The sequence below is a fragment of the Periophthalmus magnuspinnatus genome, chromosome 7, assembly GCF_009829125.3.
Source record: "Periophthalmus magnuspinnatus isolate fPerMag1 chromosome 7, fPerMag1.2.pri, whole genome shotgun sequence".
NCBI classification, from domain to species: domain Eukaryota; kingdom Metazoa; phylum Chordata; class Actinopteri; order Gobiiformes; family Gobiidae; genus Periophthalmus; species Periophthalmus magnuspinnatus.
The window spans coordinates 15,280,885-15,298,395 of NC_047132.1; the positions used below are offsets into that span (position 1 = coordinate 15,280,885).

Sequence of the window (17,511 nt, forward strand, 5' to 3'; positions counted from 1 at the left end):
GCTGGATTGGCCAAAATGATCATCAGATAGCACTTTTTACTGACAATTCAATTCCAAACTTTGAACATTCCACGCAAAGAATAACAACTCCACGTATCCTAAGTTACAAACGTTACACAGTGCAACTTTAATGTAGGGCTAACTCGTGAACCTTCTTTAAATGGGCACACACTGTCCTTTCTTTCATTAGATTTAGTTTGCTAATCGTAAGAGACAGTTGAAAATAAAATGCTAAAATTTGCATTCACGGGAGCATCTGGATGTTTTAAGCACTGGGTGTAAACAATGTAGAATCTTTCAACAACAGAATATACGCAGAGTAGGTGCGAGGATGGAACCATGCAACCCAACTATCCTCAAAACACCCTGAAAAAGCAGCAGGTGATGCAGTACAATTATTTTGTGGTTACAGTACAGAGGGATTAATTACCATTTTACATGTATTTTTAGTTTATGAAGTGCTATGTGTATTAAAATAACTTCAAATTTGCCTTTTAAAAATGTTCTCTCTGCAATTTGAGTTCTACAAAAGACCATCAAGTCCATGACCAAAAATAGTAAGTTTGAAAAATAAAACAAAAAATAAGCACAAGGAGACGTTTGACCACTGCCAAGGCACTGATCGTATCTTGCAATGTCAAAAGCAGCAAAGACAATTTCCTTAAAATTTGGATTGAGAGTGGCAAATTTAGTACTTTTTTATTGCAATTAATTATTTAAAAAGTCTTGACACCTGCATTTAAAGATTTACGTGATTTTTCTTGCTCAAGGACACAGCAACAGTACAGAACAGGCTCAGGGTTGAATCAAACCTCCAACCTTCTAGTTATAAGATCACTACTCTACCGCCTGAACCAGTGTTACTCTGAGGGGAGATTGAAACACAGTAATAGTATCAAAGGAGTGCAGGGCTACTCTTTGGAGAGCACTACATTAAATTAAATATATGTGCACATTTATTACACCCCTCTCTATGGACACCGCCTAAACAATACACGACCGGCTTCCATTTATCCATATCTCTGCGACCGGCTGCTTTTAGTGAAAAAATGCAAATGTGGAAACCCTCTGAGAAAACCGCAATTATGGTCCGTAGCCTTCGAGCAAGGTTAGCACAGAGAACCAGGTAGTATCCGGGACCGCTCCTACTCCCCCCCAGAGGAGTGTCTGTCTGGGGCTGTGCAGTGAAACAGTGACCCCCCTGGCTAATGCAGAACACTGGAGCTGATGACAAACGACCTAATGACCAAGTACAAAACGGTTTCTATTATACAACCGAGCTTTTCAACTGGACTGGGAGGGAACGGACATCAGAGGGTGGGAATTCATAATAATAATAAAACAAAAAAAAGAACAATAATGAATGAGTTTACTAGAGTAGATATATTCTGTTTAGTATAACCTATTTTAAGGATTATACTTTTTGTTTTTTCCTCATTTTGCTTTCCCATTTTGTTTGGAACTGATTTTTCCTGTCTGTTTGCAGTGTTCAAAAGTTCTTCCTCACTTACCTTATGCATTCAGAGCATCCTAATTATTCACCGCGATGATTTTACAAGCGCTTTTATACAACAGTCAGATACCATCACTGTAATGCAGGGGTGTCAAACACATTCTTATTGAGGGCTGCTCTCAAAGGGCCAGATGTAAAATAAATCTAACTACTTTTTAAACTTGTGAATAAACTGTTTCTGTATTTATTACTTATTCAAGTTACAAATGTTACATTTGCCTGGATGTAAAATGTGGCTGTGTAACTCCTGATAAAATGACATTTTAAGACCATCATACCTTTTAATTTACCCTGTCGAGGGCCACATAAAATGAGGTGGAGGGCCACATTTGGCACACGGGCCTTGAGTTTGACACATGCACTGCAATGTGAAAAACAACAAGCATGCTAATCTGACGCTTCCTGATCGTCGGACAATAAAACACTCTATTAATTGGATGCAGATCGTACACAGCGGCCATATTTTGATCTCAAGAGCTGTTTACACAATATCTCTGTACTGGGGCAAGATAAATTTTGCTTAAATACACTTGTTGGCTGTTAGCCCACTAATTAAGCCCTACCTATGTGCGAAGAAGGAGCAGAGGTGCTGGAGTTATGGCCATGGTGGTTTTACAAGCTTATTTCATAATAGTAAAAAATTTAAAAAAGTATAATATTAAGAAAAAACACCCACACACCCTTCTGTTTTTGAGACGAATCACACTCTTTCTATACAATGACATGGAGAATCTCTGTGGAAAGAGTGGGCATTTCAGCAGTGCATTTGTGTTCGTGTTGTTTATGGGAGAATTCAGAGTGCATATAGGCTTAATGATGCTTTCAGCGGAGCACCCAGAGGAGAGCCGCTCTGAATCAGTGACATCATGAGCACCCGTCACCCGCCACCCCCCCCACCTAGTGTCGTCATTCACACGGCTCCCACTGCTATGGAAACTGTAGGAGCGAGAGCAAACCAGGGCTTGTTAAGAGGCACCACAGACATACACACACCAAAACATGAGGGCATTATGCGCATTCAGTCAGGTATCGGTGCAGAATGCTACTTGTTTCAGACATTAAACTTTGAGTAATACACTTAGCAAGTCTCTCAAGATAAAATAAGAACTTCAAGGCATTGTACCTGGTCCAAATGTATTCCTCACTTGCCTTATGCATTCAGAGCAGAACTATTCACTGCAACCAGTTTGTTAAGAGCAGAGTTTTGCAGTCACAGTAATGGAAACAGCATGCTAAGTTCCTGATCGGACAATAAAACACTTAATAATTAGATGCAGAATGTATACAATGGACTTATTTTGACCTCAAGAGCTGCTTATACAATATATCTCTACTGGGGCGAGACCATTTCTGCTCAAAGACATGGAAAGAAAACTGAGTACACAGCCTTTAAGTAGAAATTGGGACTGTAATGGCAGAGCTAAGCCGAAATGCCCACTCCATTGAAATAGTGCTGACACAGTTTTGTACATTTGCACTCCCAAGGTTATACCAGGACAAAGGCAAGGCTGGAGTGGACATATTTGATTTCCTTCCTGAAGCAGAGGAAACACAGGAGACCTTTTTGGTGAACCTGATCTGAGAGGAATGTGGTAGATATGTGGGCTACCGACTCTGCCAGCTCCAGTGATTACAGAGCCACACCAGCAGAGTGCTATGGTAACAGGGACAGAGAGATACTGAGACGGAGCGAGAGGAGGTGGAGACTAAACGGCTAAAAGCTAAACACTAGATAGATTGTTTTTAAAATCCACTGCGGGAGTTAAAAATGCACAGTGTAACTTTTATGGTAAAGGGACCACTACATGCTCGTCTCCTTGGAGATGGTGCTGTGGCATTAAACATATCTATCACCATGAAGACTAGAAGTTGACAGGATAAGGTCAAGTTACAGGCCAGATCTGTGGAGAAGCAAGCGTGCTAACAATAAGAATGTATGTTCATTAAGCAATAAAAACACTTGTAACTCAATCCATGCAAGATGTGTTAGTTTAATGCCAATAATGTAGAATATTATCTCTATGGAGACAAGCAAGTGGCGTTACATAGTGTATCTTTAAAGTTCCTATATTACACAAAACTGACTAATGTGAACTTTAGGTCATGTTAGAATAGTGTTACCTCCTCAAAAACATACCTGGAGTTGTGTTTTTTTTTTATTTATATTTGTTTGAGTAACACTTTATCATTAGTCTGTTACATCTCCAAAGCTCAAAATGCTCTGTTCCACCTTGTGATGTCATGAAGTGGTAGTTTTCAAGTTATCAGCTACATTTTACCTTTAGTTCAGTAGAGATTGGCAATTCCAGGGCTGAAATTATCCAAATGATTTTAGTGTATGGGGTTTAAAAACACAGTGGAGCACTTTCTGTTTTACCATGTGACATCACAAGGTGGAACAGAGTGTTTTCTGTTTGAGAGAAGCCTAAATATGCAGGGTTTCTGTGTTAAACATGTGTGAATGAAAAACAAAACACAACTCCATGTATGTTTGTGATGAGGAAACAACATTATAACATTGATCAGAAAATAGCGTAATATGGGCCCTTTAAATAGGACATAGATAAACATTACTTTGGATTTGAAATGCTCTTTGACAATTGCACAGTTTTGTATTTATAACCTGAACTGTGAAGCTTGCTATATATGTGTATGCAGCCCTTCAGTTTCCATATAAATGCTTGGAATGGATGAATGAAGCACAGCACCGGGGTTGTGTGAGGCTTTTAGTAAGACATCAGCAGCATGGATATTATCAACAGGAAGCTAACAAATAGATGTTACATTACAGAAGCCACTTTAAGCACAGATTAAAAAAGAAAAATGTATGGTTTAGGTCAGTTAGGAAGAGACCAAGTATTTCCAAGTATTATATGTAAGAACAAACTGTGTTAATCTGTTTTAAAGTATAAAGAACACGCTTAAAAAGGCTCTTATCTATAGATTTAAAGTAATCAAAAACAGCAATATAGTGAAATGGGAACACAGGTTTAACTACCTCTCTGTAACAGTATCTCAAGGCAACCCAAGACCCCGCCCCCTCGGTGACCCCACACCGCCCCCCACCACCCCCACCCCTCCCCGTCTGGCAGTGAAAGTGGAAAGAGGCCGTAACATTAGCCCCGGTGCCCTCGGTAAAGTGCATGTGAGAGTTCAGGGGGTTAATTATTCAACATGGGGATTTATGAATGGACACGCCACAGGAACAGAACGTGGGACGTGTCAAAACTGAAGTAAAACAGACAACCGAACAACTTCACTGCGGCCTTCATCTGAGTGTGGAGATAAGGTTAGCCACATGCACAGCTTATTGCCAAGTAGCTGTGAACTTGCAGGTTAAAGGGTCCATATTACACTATTCTCTGATCTATGTTCTAATGTTGTTTCCTCATCGAAAACATACCTGGAGTTGTGTTTTGTTTCATTCATGCATGTTTAACACAGAGTTCAAATGGAAAACACTCTGTTCCACCTTGTGATGTCATGAATGTGGTAATACAGGAAGTGCTCCACTGTGTTTTTCTGTTCTAAACGTGGTAACAACATTCTTAACAAGGCTTAACGCTCACAAGAGTCAGCTTTGTGTAATATAGGACAGCTAAATGAGTCCCAAATTTAAATTAAAGATATGGATTAGATTATTAACAAAAAAAATCCAAACATATGAATCCATGTTATCCATCTATAATCATGTTGGTTATATATCAGCCTTAGAGAAGCAGATCAAAGAAGCAAATTCACAATAATGATATGAATTATTCAGCAAAAATGTCTTCAAAACAGCAAAAGTAAGGACCTAACAAAAAAGAAAAACAAAACGAATACGAATATGTCCCAAAATGTGACTAAACTAACACAAAATCAAATCCGTATCAACCTTAACAAAGAAAGTGCTAAAATAACTGCAAAAAACACCTGTACCACATGACTGGACTGGAACAAAAAGTACAAAAAAAAAAAAAAAAATCTCAAACAGGATGACGAACAAACAAATACAAGCTTAGACTTTAAATATCGCACACTGTGGGTTTGGATAGTTTGCCCTTTATATCGTATAAATTATGCATTAAAGAAAACAGGTTCAAGTGATTCAACTCCATTTTCAGTTCTAATAAGGCTAATAACAATAACTGCTAGCTATTGATCAGACAAAAAGAGGATCATTTGTGGAAAGGAAGAACGAGAGAGACTATGTAAGAATCAAGCAGCACTACCTCAGTTCAGTTAGAATACCATGGAATATTTAAACTTAAACATTAGGACTAACTCATATCTGAAAAAAAGTGTGCAATGTAACTTTTCTGGTGGAGGATTCGAGATGTCATTGCTTTTCCTGGAATGTTCTACAATACGGCTTTAAACATGTCATATCCATGGAGACAAGCAGGTGATGCAACCAGGTCAAGTTGCAGGTCAGCTCTGTGGAGAAGCAATCCTGATCACCATAAGAATGTACTTTTTCAAGGTATTTTTGAGCAATAATAATAGATAACTTTGATGGCACTCTGTGAAACATTACAAGCAAAAGCAGGTAGTGAACCACCTTCTTGAAAAGTTACATAGCGCACCTTTACCAGCGTGAAACCTAGAACTGAAGAAACAAAATGATCTCATGTGGTAACTAGTGGTAGAAACCATACACCAGTTTGCAAAACATACACATTTCACTTTAAACTCTATGACTTTGCAGTACAAGTATTCAGAAGACACACGATCCACTCTTCCCCGTCTTTAGTTTCTCTTACCGTTGTGGTTGTGCTGACTGCCCTCCGTGCTGTTCCCGGTGCTGCTCCCACTCCCGCTGCCGGTGGAGTCGTTAGCCCCCAGCTCGGCCAGTCTGCGGCTGGTGGCACTGAGCTCCGAGCGCAGGTTGGTCACCTCCTGGCTCGCTGACTGGATGGCCCCATCTATCCTCTGGGCCAGCTGCTTGTTGTCATCCATCATTTTGACGATTTTGGCCTAAAACGCACAAAGGGAAGAAAAGTATCCATGCGAAACGTCATGCTCTGGACAAGTTAGGCATTTCCAAGTCAAAGAAAATTAATAATATTCCATGATCAATGCAAAATGGTTAATCCATAAAGAGGTATCCGTGATTGTAGGAGATGGGGGGGGGAAGAGAAAGAGAGAGAAGTGGGAATGTGACTTTATAGACAGCATGTGTTGGAGAGCCGGTAATCGTAGGTCTGGTGAAATGTGCTCCCGAGCAGCTGACTGGGAGAGGACACAGCTCTGAGGAGATGACAAGCGCCTTTTTAAATGGACCGTACCAACACATGGGAAAACAGGGGGGAATGAAGGGAGGGGAGAGGGAGACGAGTGGGCTGGACCAAAGATGTAAGCACGTGGAGAGAGAAAGAGGAGTGAAGAGAGGAGGTAAAGCTGTGTATGCAAATGAGACAAATGGACCACGGTTCTTTGTGTGTTTAAAGAAAGGAAGAGGAGCAGTAGTTGTGTCAAAATGGCTGTTTAGAGAAAGTAACATTGTGGTGATATAAGCGTAAGGGATGAAGAGTTAACTGGAATCTAATTGAAATTGCAATCTCTTATGAGCAGCCACTGAATATATTTATCCCAAAATGTACATCTACTATTTTGAATGAACAAAATAGCAGATGTACATTTTATAACTTAAAGTGGAACTAGATACTAAATCAACTTTTTTGCTATTAATAGTATTGCCGACTGTTCCTTGCCCTTTTTTGGTAATTTTAGTGCATATTAGGTTTATTTGCAGCTTTCTTGTGGAAAAAAAAAACACAAAAAAAAAACGTCAAGTGTGCTATCCCTAGCGGCCAGTGCAATCCCAAGTACTACGTAACATCACACAGGACTATCTGCCCTGATTAAAGCAAGGTGTTTCTGATCACACAAACACCTAGCTGCAAGGGCGGAGTTTGAAATGTGGATAACTAGTTAGACCAATCACACTATTCCTTATCAACCAAGACCCCGCCCCTCCTGCTCCTCCCTCATTCCCCCCATTTAGGCCTCCAGATGTGTGAGTGCGCATGCTGTGCTTTGTTCCACCTCCTCAAACTCTTACAAACCCAATCCTAAACAAATAATTTTTTGAGTACCACTAATTGTATAGAAAGAACTATACGGTTGTTTGTACATTTTCTATAGTCTCCACAAAGGTTCAAATTAAAACCATCCTCCAATCCAGAAAATACATTTCCGTCTTATTTCTGAGCTCAGGTATGTTCCCTTCTGCTTGTTCTATCAGTTCTTCTATCTCAGCCAGTGTGTGATTCTGGGCAGGAGGCTCTGACTGTCACTTGTTCACTGATAACACACATAATCCTCACTGGATCCAAAGTCAATCTATTTTTTTCCACTGCACTGAAAAGATCTGTGGTTACTTTTATATTGTCAAAGACTGATTAAAAAAATATATATTGTTGTTTTTTTTCCAATTTGTATAAAAAGTGTATTATTACTTTAGTTTAGCATGTGTTTATTTATCAAGGACAAGGCACATAAAACATTAAACATATAGTGTACAAGTAAATTAATCCAATCATTCAATCAGTCAATCAATAAGTAAAACCAGTCCCAAGATTACTCACCTGCATTCATATATTATTTTGAAGAGTGTTTTATTATTAAGTTCATAGATTGTATAAATAAGTGGACCAAGGGAGTGTTATATCACCCATATCGTTTCGCTCCAGTCAAATTAAGCTCACTGAGTTATAGGGGCAAATTTGGGGCCGACTTCCATATTTGGAATTCCGACCGCGAGTACCATAGCAACCAAAGAGTCAATCTGGAGCGAGGCTGTTGAATGTTAAGAGCACGCACCACTGGTTTAGCTGGGAATGGGCGCTTAGCAACACTGTCAATCAAACCTGTTGCTAATCATAGCGGGAGTTACCTTGGGGAAAAAAGGCACCTTGTTTGTCCGTCGTTAATGGTCATATCTTGATTTACGGACACAATAGCAAAATAAAAATACCAGGATCAAGTAGACTGGGTTAATACAAATATTTTAAGAACAAAAATACAAGCCTGACAGATGCAGATTTTCAATAGAAAGTGAATTGGAACCAGAATCAATGGGAGCCGGAAGTGCGCCTGCTCACTTCCTATTCCTACTTCCTATTTTAAACGCGTTGGCTAGTGCGTTAGCTATATTTATATATAGTCTGGTTCATGCAAAACAGTTTAATGTGTATAGGTTTTTGCTTGGTCAGGCATGTAAACATTCATTTTTCTTACAAATTTAAAATCACAATGTTGACTTACTTACCTACTTACCATCACAATATTTGACAGTATAAAATATAGAAATTATGAATCCATTTTCTATAATATCCACTTGTTAGTCGCCATATTCTTTATGCATTGAAACCAATTCTGGAAATTAGGAAGGCATGTTGCTTGTAAATCTGTGATAATTGTCTAAAGGACTATAGATATGGATATGGAGGCGGTTGCCATGGAGATTGCATAGTCTATTCAAACACAAAGCATCTGTAACAAATGGATAAAAGATAAAGATCCAAGCTGTTTGTCAATGTTTGCGTTGGACATCGCTTTCACCGATATCACACAATCTTAAACCCGTCAGCTCAGCAAAGTGCTCCGTTTGCTTATTTATATGTTACGAGTTGTTATTTGGTTGAAATCTATAGTTGTGGTTTTATTTTGATCATTTTATTGGCAGTGGGAATTCTCTGCAGAGCTCCACACAGCAGCCAATACAGACAGCCAACAAGCTTTCCTTTGCCAAATTCAATTAATCAGAATAATTAGTTAATGTCTCAGTAAATACAAAATGTTTTCAAAAACAACAGCATACGTGTGGAGCAGAGAAATGGAGCACTAATTATACTTTTAATAGTCAAGAGAATTACAAAAAACAGGTTCATACAGTGTCTTCCCAGTGGGACAATAGCACAGCTGGTAAAAGGAATCAAACCAACAACTTTTGGGCAATGGAGCATTTGCTACTCCATTTGTACATCAAAGGTTTTGAGCAAAAATATTCTCTGCATTTGACTCATCCTTCCATCAAAATAACAGTTATGTTTCTTGTAGCGCTGTCACGATTCAAAAATTTCAAACTTGATTTCGATGCTAAGGAATGACTCGATACTCAGTACTGATTCAGATACCACGATGATATATTTTTTTTTTACTTTCTTTGAATAACAGAAGGTGATTTTCAACATGAAATAAAAGTACTTTATATCTCTGTAATCCCTCATGCTCTAATTTTGCTACTAGTTTTGATTCTAGTCCTGATAGTAGTTTTAGTATGGATTTGTATCTGACACTATTTTCTTGAGAAAGTGTTCAGCATTCAAACATGGGGAGAACATGCAAACCCCATACAGAAACTACTACATGGTACAATAAGAGAAACTTTCTTGGTGTGAAACAATAGATATTACCATCCTACAAGAGTTATACTGTACAACAATTCAAAGTTGCAGTTACCATATCAACGTAATGGGGAAATTTGTTTGATCAGTTTGTATAGGAATGCATATAGACCATGGAGGCAGTAATCGTAGGTTGTCAAAGCCTGTGGAGGTGGACGTCTGAATCCCCACAGTAAGCCGACAGATTTCTTTTAGATCTATGTAATGTTCGTATGGAGCTCATTTTGTTCTGTGTATAGCAAGGCTGTTTTAAGAATATATACAAAAATACACATCTACTACATTTACTAGCACAATATATTTTTCTATAGATCAGCTTAATTGATAAAAATGATAGATATATTGTATAAGCAACTCTTGAGGTCAAAATACGTCCACTGTGTACTGTTTGCACCTAAATATAAAGTGTTTTATTGTCCCAGTATCAGTAACCCATGTGCAGAAAGTCGTCTCTGCTTGTGAATATGCAAAAGGGCCTTCAATAGATCTAAAAGAGCCAAAAAATATAACAAAAAAAACAGGACAACAGAGAATCAGCATCTAGAAGAAAAGGTGTAACCGTTCCTTACACAGCTGGTGTGTCAGAAAAGCTTCAGAGGCTTTTCAGACAGTATGAGATTCTGGTCTATTTCAAACTCACAAACACTTTAAGACAGAAACTGGTTCACCCTAAGGACATCACCACAAGCAAAGCAACGTGGTCTACTCCATTGAGTGTAGTGAAGAGTGCAGTGTGTGTTATATTGGAGAAACAAAAACTGTCACTCAATAAGAGGATGTACCAACACCATCGAAAGAGCAGCTCAGGACCCCAGTCTGCTGTACATCTCCACCTCAAAGCCACTAACCACTCCTTTGAAGATAGTGAGGTACAGATCTTAGCAAACGAAAGTAAATGGTTTGAGAGGGGAGTTAAGAAGAACGGGGGGCCTTAGACATCATCTGCCTCCTATTTATAACTCCATCCTAACTCCTCCCTTTAGACAGATATAAGACAGTGTCCACCGGCAATTTGACCAGAACTGAAGAATTGGCTTAGATGAGCAGTAAAACATCTTCATTTAAGTTTTTGTCCAATTAAGAGATTTGATTTTTTTTTTATATATCCTTACCATTGTGTACAAATCCCTCCATAACCTCTCTGAGCTCCTCCACCACCACACACCCTCCTGTGCTCTATTATCAGCTGATGCCAACCTCCTGTCTCCCCCCCATCAGGACAAAACATAACACCTCGGGGGACAGGGCCTTCTCTGCTGCCGCCCTCACCCTCTTGACCTCCCCGGCCAAACACATCAGAAACTCATCTACACTCACCATCTTCAAAAAAGCCCTGAAAGCTCACCTGGTCAAAATTGCCTTCAAATAACTGCATTTCCTTTTTTTATGTTTCTTTCATTTGTGTTTTGTCTGTCTTTAGTTGTGTGAAGTGTTTTGGAGTGTCATGGCAAGTTCTAAACAAGTGTTACGTATAAATATTATTATTATTAGAGTTGTTTCTCAGATTTTTAAGAAGTACAACACTTTTAATGTTACTGAATGCAATGAATTATGGCAGGTTTGGGCATTTCCTGTCTAGAAGCACATATAGCACCAGTCCTGAGTTATCACGAAATGCATCTGAAATACACCAGCAGAGCACTGCATCTATTGGCAAAGTGAAAAAGAGGCAGATGTGTCAAAGTTACTTGAAATTGTTGCATTTGAAAAGTTAAACAGTCTGGTGAAGGTGTAACTATGAAAACACAGAGATGATGACATATGTACGTGTGGTCCATATTGGTGTTGTCAAACTCTATTTTGAAATGCTAAGGAAAATGCTTGACACAAAACATCAATTTCAATACCACTCCTTTTTTATTTGATTAGGCAGGGCAGTGCATTAGGACCAAAAAAAAAAGATTCAAGTATAATTTTATTACATTCAAGTATTCATTTCCTGGACATAAACAATACATGCTTTTAATAATTTACTGAGCGTACTGGCTGTCGACCCAAGCAGATGATTGATGTCTGAAATGTCTGAATCTCAATCTTGGTTTAAATCCAGTGAGTTGCACAGTCCTACAATTAGGGCTGTCATGAAGAAAGAATATCTCTTGCAGTAACTTTATGTGCAGAATAGTGAAAGAAAAATTCCGTCAACTGGAGAAAAAGTTTTTTGCGTGAAGATGTTTCGCTGCTCATCCAAGCAGCTTCTTCAGTTCTGGTCAGATTACTGATGGACAGGAATGGGGGTTTAGACGTCATTTATCTATATACAGTATAAATATAAAACTTCATCCTCAGACCTAAATCCAAACAAGGAAAACAATAGTGATAGTGTGCTAATAGGCCCCATTAGGGACTTTTAACGATTATGCAAAATATGACTCAGTTCACACAGTGTAGTTCAATAGACCAAGCCAACAAACAGAAACTGTAAACAAGCAGGTGTGTTAGTTTCAGTGTAGTTAGCTCCTTCCTACAGATAGATAAAAGGCAGTGTCCACCAGCAATCTGACCAGAACTGAAGAAGCCGATTGGATGAGCAGCAAATTATCTTCACTCAAACTTTTTGTCCAACTGAAAGAATTTAATTTTGCTATGGACAATACCTGGAGAACTGAGCGATCACACAGACATGTTATGTGCAGAAATATGAATTGGGTTCTAGTTAAACCATCAAATTACATATGCGTTGAATCTCTTTAAAATGCAAAATCCACTTTAGCCCATGTGCGGTTTCACTGATCATGGTCACAGTGAAGCCTTAAATAAAAATGTATAATTTTCATCACAATAGTTTCTTTAATGTTACCATGTGGTCATAGTTCTAATATAAACCAGAGACCAAACTAAACTATTCAGGGAAGGTCAAATTTTGTACTGTTTATGTAATTTATTCAATATCAATATCTGCTCAAATGAGTGTCTAGTTTCGATATGAGTTTTAGTATCTGAGTATTGATTTGTTTTGACAGCCCTAGTCCGTATACGCTGCTGTAACCGTACCTGCATGTCCTACAGTCTGTGGCAGAGCTCTCATCCATCAGACCGACACCCCTCGCCCTGTCACAAACACGAGGGGTATTTATAGACACCTCTGACGCGCCTCATGCATTATTCCTATGGGACGCTCTCAAACGGGGCCATAATCCCAAAGTCACTCCATGGTTCTGAATCCATCTATTGTACACAATGTCAAGAGATGGAAATGTTTGACCTTTAGGAGTAAGTAATAGTTTGGTTACCAGGTGGGTGCATAAAACGATTCAGTGTTTTAGTCATCCATAAACTAAACTAGATTAAGATTTTGTGTTTCCAGAATGTCAGGAAATGAAAGTGAATGTTACTAAAACACAGCTGACGACATTATATTTAAGATTTGACAAAACAAATCTTGTCTTTTTTCAGTTTTTCTAATGTTGGTGATGTTTATAAATTAATTTCCTGTTTTGGACATGGACAAATGTGGAGGTAATTTCATAACAGTTACCAAGCAACCATTATGTTAACAAGGACCAAAACTTGTGCTAAAATGTACAATAGTTATGATTAGATTAATAAAAATAAATAACATCACTGTTGAATTTACATGTTTTGCGTGTAAATTCACTGCATTTTGAAAGGTTCAGTGCTGCATGGAAACATTAATAGAGGTATTCCATTTTAGAACTCCCCATTACTTCCTGTATTTTTATACTTTTCTTCTCAACTTTTTCTACAAACTTAATTTCTAATAAAATCTGAAAAAACACAAAAACCTGTCATATGCACTTTAACCTAATTTGTTCAAGTATGACCACAAACTGTATATATAAACGGACATAGCTAACCTGCTAGCTGCCACATTCCAAACAGGAAGTGAGCATAGATTTTGTATTGAAAAACTCTCTGTAACGGTTCCCGTCAGGCTCATCATTTTGGTCTTAAAATGTTCATATTAAGTCACTCTACATGAGCCTGTTTTTTTTTATTTTGCAGTTGTGTCCGTAACTCAAGATATGAACATTAGTATGAGACAAATCAGGCGCTTTCCCATGAGGCTTATCCCGTTAGCATTAGCAGCAGGTTTGATTGACAGTGTTGCTAAGCGCCCGCTCTTTGCTAAACCAGTGGTACAGGCGGGAAAGGGCATTACACCCTCGCTCTGGATTGGCTCTTGGTTGCTATGATACTCGCAATTGCAATTCAAAATATGGAACTCGTCTCCAAATAGGCCCCTATAACCGCTAGACTCGATGAAGTTCATTTGACTGGACGTCACTCTCACTTGGTCCACTTCTTTATACAGTCGATACATAAACATACTAAGTGGTTATGGTCACAACCAAAAAAGAAAAAAATGTAACCACAAAAAAGAGCACAGGATAAAAGTGATTGAGCTATTTTCAATTTTTTTGCTAATAGTGTCATGCTAAGTTAGCGTGTTAGCATGAACAATGGTATAAACAATGATGGTGTATTTATTTTTTTAAAACCGTGCATCTATTGGACGGCCACAAACAAATTCTTGTTTAGAGCAAGATTTTGGTGCTTAGATGCAGCCGTGAACATAAGCACTATTTTTATTGTACATACCTCATCTGCATGCTGTTACATTTTCAACTGCAAAAACAATCTTAGAAACATATGGACCCATCATATTATTCTTGTTATTTTCCTCCCACACACTATTAAAAAGTGCAGATAAAAAGATGAACACTCAAACTTTTCCATCTCTGGTGCTAAACAATTGCCTCCTATGTGCACAGTATGTTTTGATCTATATTTTTAACATTGTTTCTGTTTCTCTAAATGATGCATAGACCGCGTAGCATCTCTCCGGGGGTCCTCTGCATGTTTATGGTTAGCACCTTCACTGGACTCATGATCATAGCAGTTCTCAAATTATCTTTAATACTAGGGCTGAGCTATATGCAAATAGTAAATGAATCACAAAGTATAAAAGAAATAAAAATGGCTTTCAGTGTTAATTTCCTCAACATAAACAATACAGATGTTTATTCATTTCCTTTGAACATGAGTCAAACTTGTCATGAGTCAAACTGTTTTTCAAATAAAAATGCTGCTTCCCTCTACCGTATTTAGCCATATTTAACCTGCTGAACTTGCCTCATTGTTGCCAGCAGAGGAGACAGGAACTATTGAAAGCTTTAATACAACACAATCTGCATCATGAAAAGATTCTGACATTTTAAAATTGCTGTGTTACTTAAAGCTACTATTTGTATTATTTTCCATATTATGCTATTTTCTGATCTATGTTATAATATTGTTTCCTCATTAAAAACAGACCTGGAGTTGTGTTTGGTTTCATTTACACACGTTTAACACAAAACCTGCATATTTAGGCTGAGTTCTTCTCTCAAACAGAAAACACTCTGTTCCACCTTGTGACGTCATCATGTGGTAATACAGGAAGTGCTCCACTGTGTTTTTAAACTCCATACACCTTCACTACAATCATTAGGATAACTTCAGCCCTGGAATTACCCAACTTTATTGAACTAAAGGTAAAAAAGTAGCCGTTAAATTGAAAACTACCGCTTCATGACATCACAAGGTGGAACGATGCATTTGGAGATGTAAACAGACTAATAATAAAGGATTACTCGAACATGTGGGAATGAAACAAAACACAACTCCAGGTGTGTTTTTGAAGCTATTTACAGAAAGTAGCTTTAATATCCAACATTGTTTATATTTCTAAATGACACCCAGTGTAAATCTAAATTACAGTTTTAGAAAGATAATTTTATTCGCAACTAAAATGGTTATAAATCTTTTTTTTTCTGGGCAATTTGCAAAAGTTAACTTCAGAAAGTATGTTAAGTTTTCTTTCTTTCCAGGATTTCTCAAAAGAACACATGCCAAGATTAAACTTTTTATGATTAGCCAAGCAAATCCAGCCTCAAATATACAATTACACACTTATATCAGAGTCTATTACCATAAGAATACAGACAGTAGGCAATGGCTTTACTGTGCAGGCTGCTTACATTGTGCTCCTGTATCAGAAAGTTGCAGTGCTGTAGGTCCCATACAGTGAATCCCAAGCCTCAGTGGTTTCATTTTCACTTACACCATGGCCATTGTTGCAGAGCAGTCACTGTACAGAAGAGGCTAATGCACTAAGGGTTTCCAAGCAGCTACGCAAGCAACATTCACATCCACAGGGAGAGAATGGCCAAAGGTGAAATCTGCGCTTTTTGGACAACTGTAAAACGAAAGCATTGGTGAAATCTATTATTCGAACCAAACTACAAATCACAATAAATGGGCAGAATTTAAAGAGCCTACATTATGCTAAATGTACTTTTTAAATCATTCAAAGTGCATGTTATAATGTTAATTCCTCTCCTAAATATAGCTGCAGTTGTGATTTATTTCATTATTGCATGTTCCGTCATACTCAACCTGCCTGTCTTTCAAACTTGCACACATACCATCTCAAAATCGGGACTAAACCCAGAACCAAACCAGGACTAGAAGAACAACTCAAGTCTGCAATAGGACTAAACTGGGCTCAAATCAAAACCTGTATAAGTATAAATTCACTCATGGGGCTGTAGCTCGGTCTTAATGCAGCAGTCGTGTTAGTGAGATAATCTGTTGGCAGATAGTGTCAGCGCTGCTGCTCAGAGTGCAGGGTGTGGAGCACTATTCAGAGCTCACCAGAATCCATCTCAGGTAAATGAATAAATTACTGTATAACGTGTGTGTTAAAACATGATTATTACAAATGTAAACTTCACTTTTTATGAATAAATCTTTGGCAGTTTATTGAAGATTTCTCTGAGGAGCTGCCTGAGTAAAACCTGGTTTCCATTCATATCTTTACAAACACTTATTAAAACTGATAAACATATTCTTGACATGCCATACTCCAGTGTTGTTGGCACTGGAGTTAAATGTTCTCAAAAGGCAAAATGATCTGTTTTAGACTGCAAGGAGGAAATATCTTTCCTACTGTACCTCTGACTGTGCTGTTTCAGCACAGTCCCTCAGCTCAGCTGGTATATTTGGAGCATCTTCTACAAGAATGTCCAGACTGTGCACATTACATAATATTACACTCAATGGATAGTTCTGTTCAGCAAAAGTAAAGACATATAAGATGCATATGTACATAACAGTTTTATTATATTAAAGTTAACACTCAAACATGTTGGCATGAATGTAGAATGTTTAGTTTAGAGTAGAGTTCAGGAGTCTTATGTGTCTCAGTGTGTAGCAGCATAGAAGTAAATACTGTTTTAATCTGAAATTTTTTTGGCCCTTATGAAATAGTTTTTAATAGTGTTACAATCAGGTCCTGGAGTAATTTAGACATCACAGCTTGGAGGTCTTTCTGTATTATTGTGCATACTGGTGGAACTTAATATTCTAGTGTCAGCTCTTATTACGACTACTCAGTTACTATAATTCAGCCAAATAATAGTTTTATTAGACAAATATATGTATAGAGATTGCAGAGCCACAGCTCATTGTCTTTTTAATCTGTTTTATTATCTTCCCTTCTGTAAGATACTGAAACTTGCTTGAAATAAATTAAATAAATGTTGTACTGTAATGTAATCCTGAGTCATCAGCTCAGTAAATTTGTCCCTTGGCTTGTAT

General features: G+C 38.0%; 1 protein-coding gene across 4 annotated transcripts in view; it reads right to left on the bottom strand.

Annotated features, from left to right (window-relative positions):
• Positions 1 to 17,511, bottom strand: part of kazna (kazrin, periplakin interacting protein a) — a 216,403-nt gene that overhangs the window by 170,544 nt on the left and 28,348 nt on the right. For all 4 annotated transcript variants that reach the window (XM_055222893.1, XM_055222894.1, XM_055222892.1 and 1 more), the window contains exon 2: positions 6,259 to 6,472. In XM_055222893.1, coding sequence (XP_055078868.1) covers positions 6,259 to 6,472 — 214 coding nt within the window. The remainder of the gene's footprint in view (positions 1 to 6,258; positions 6,473 to 17,511) is intronic.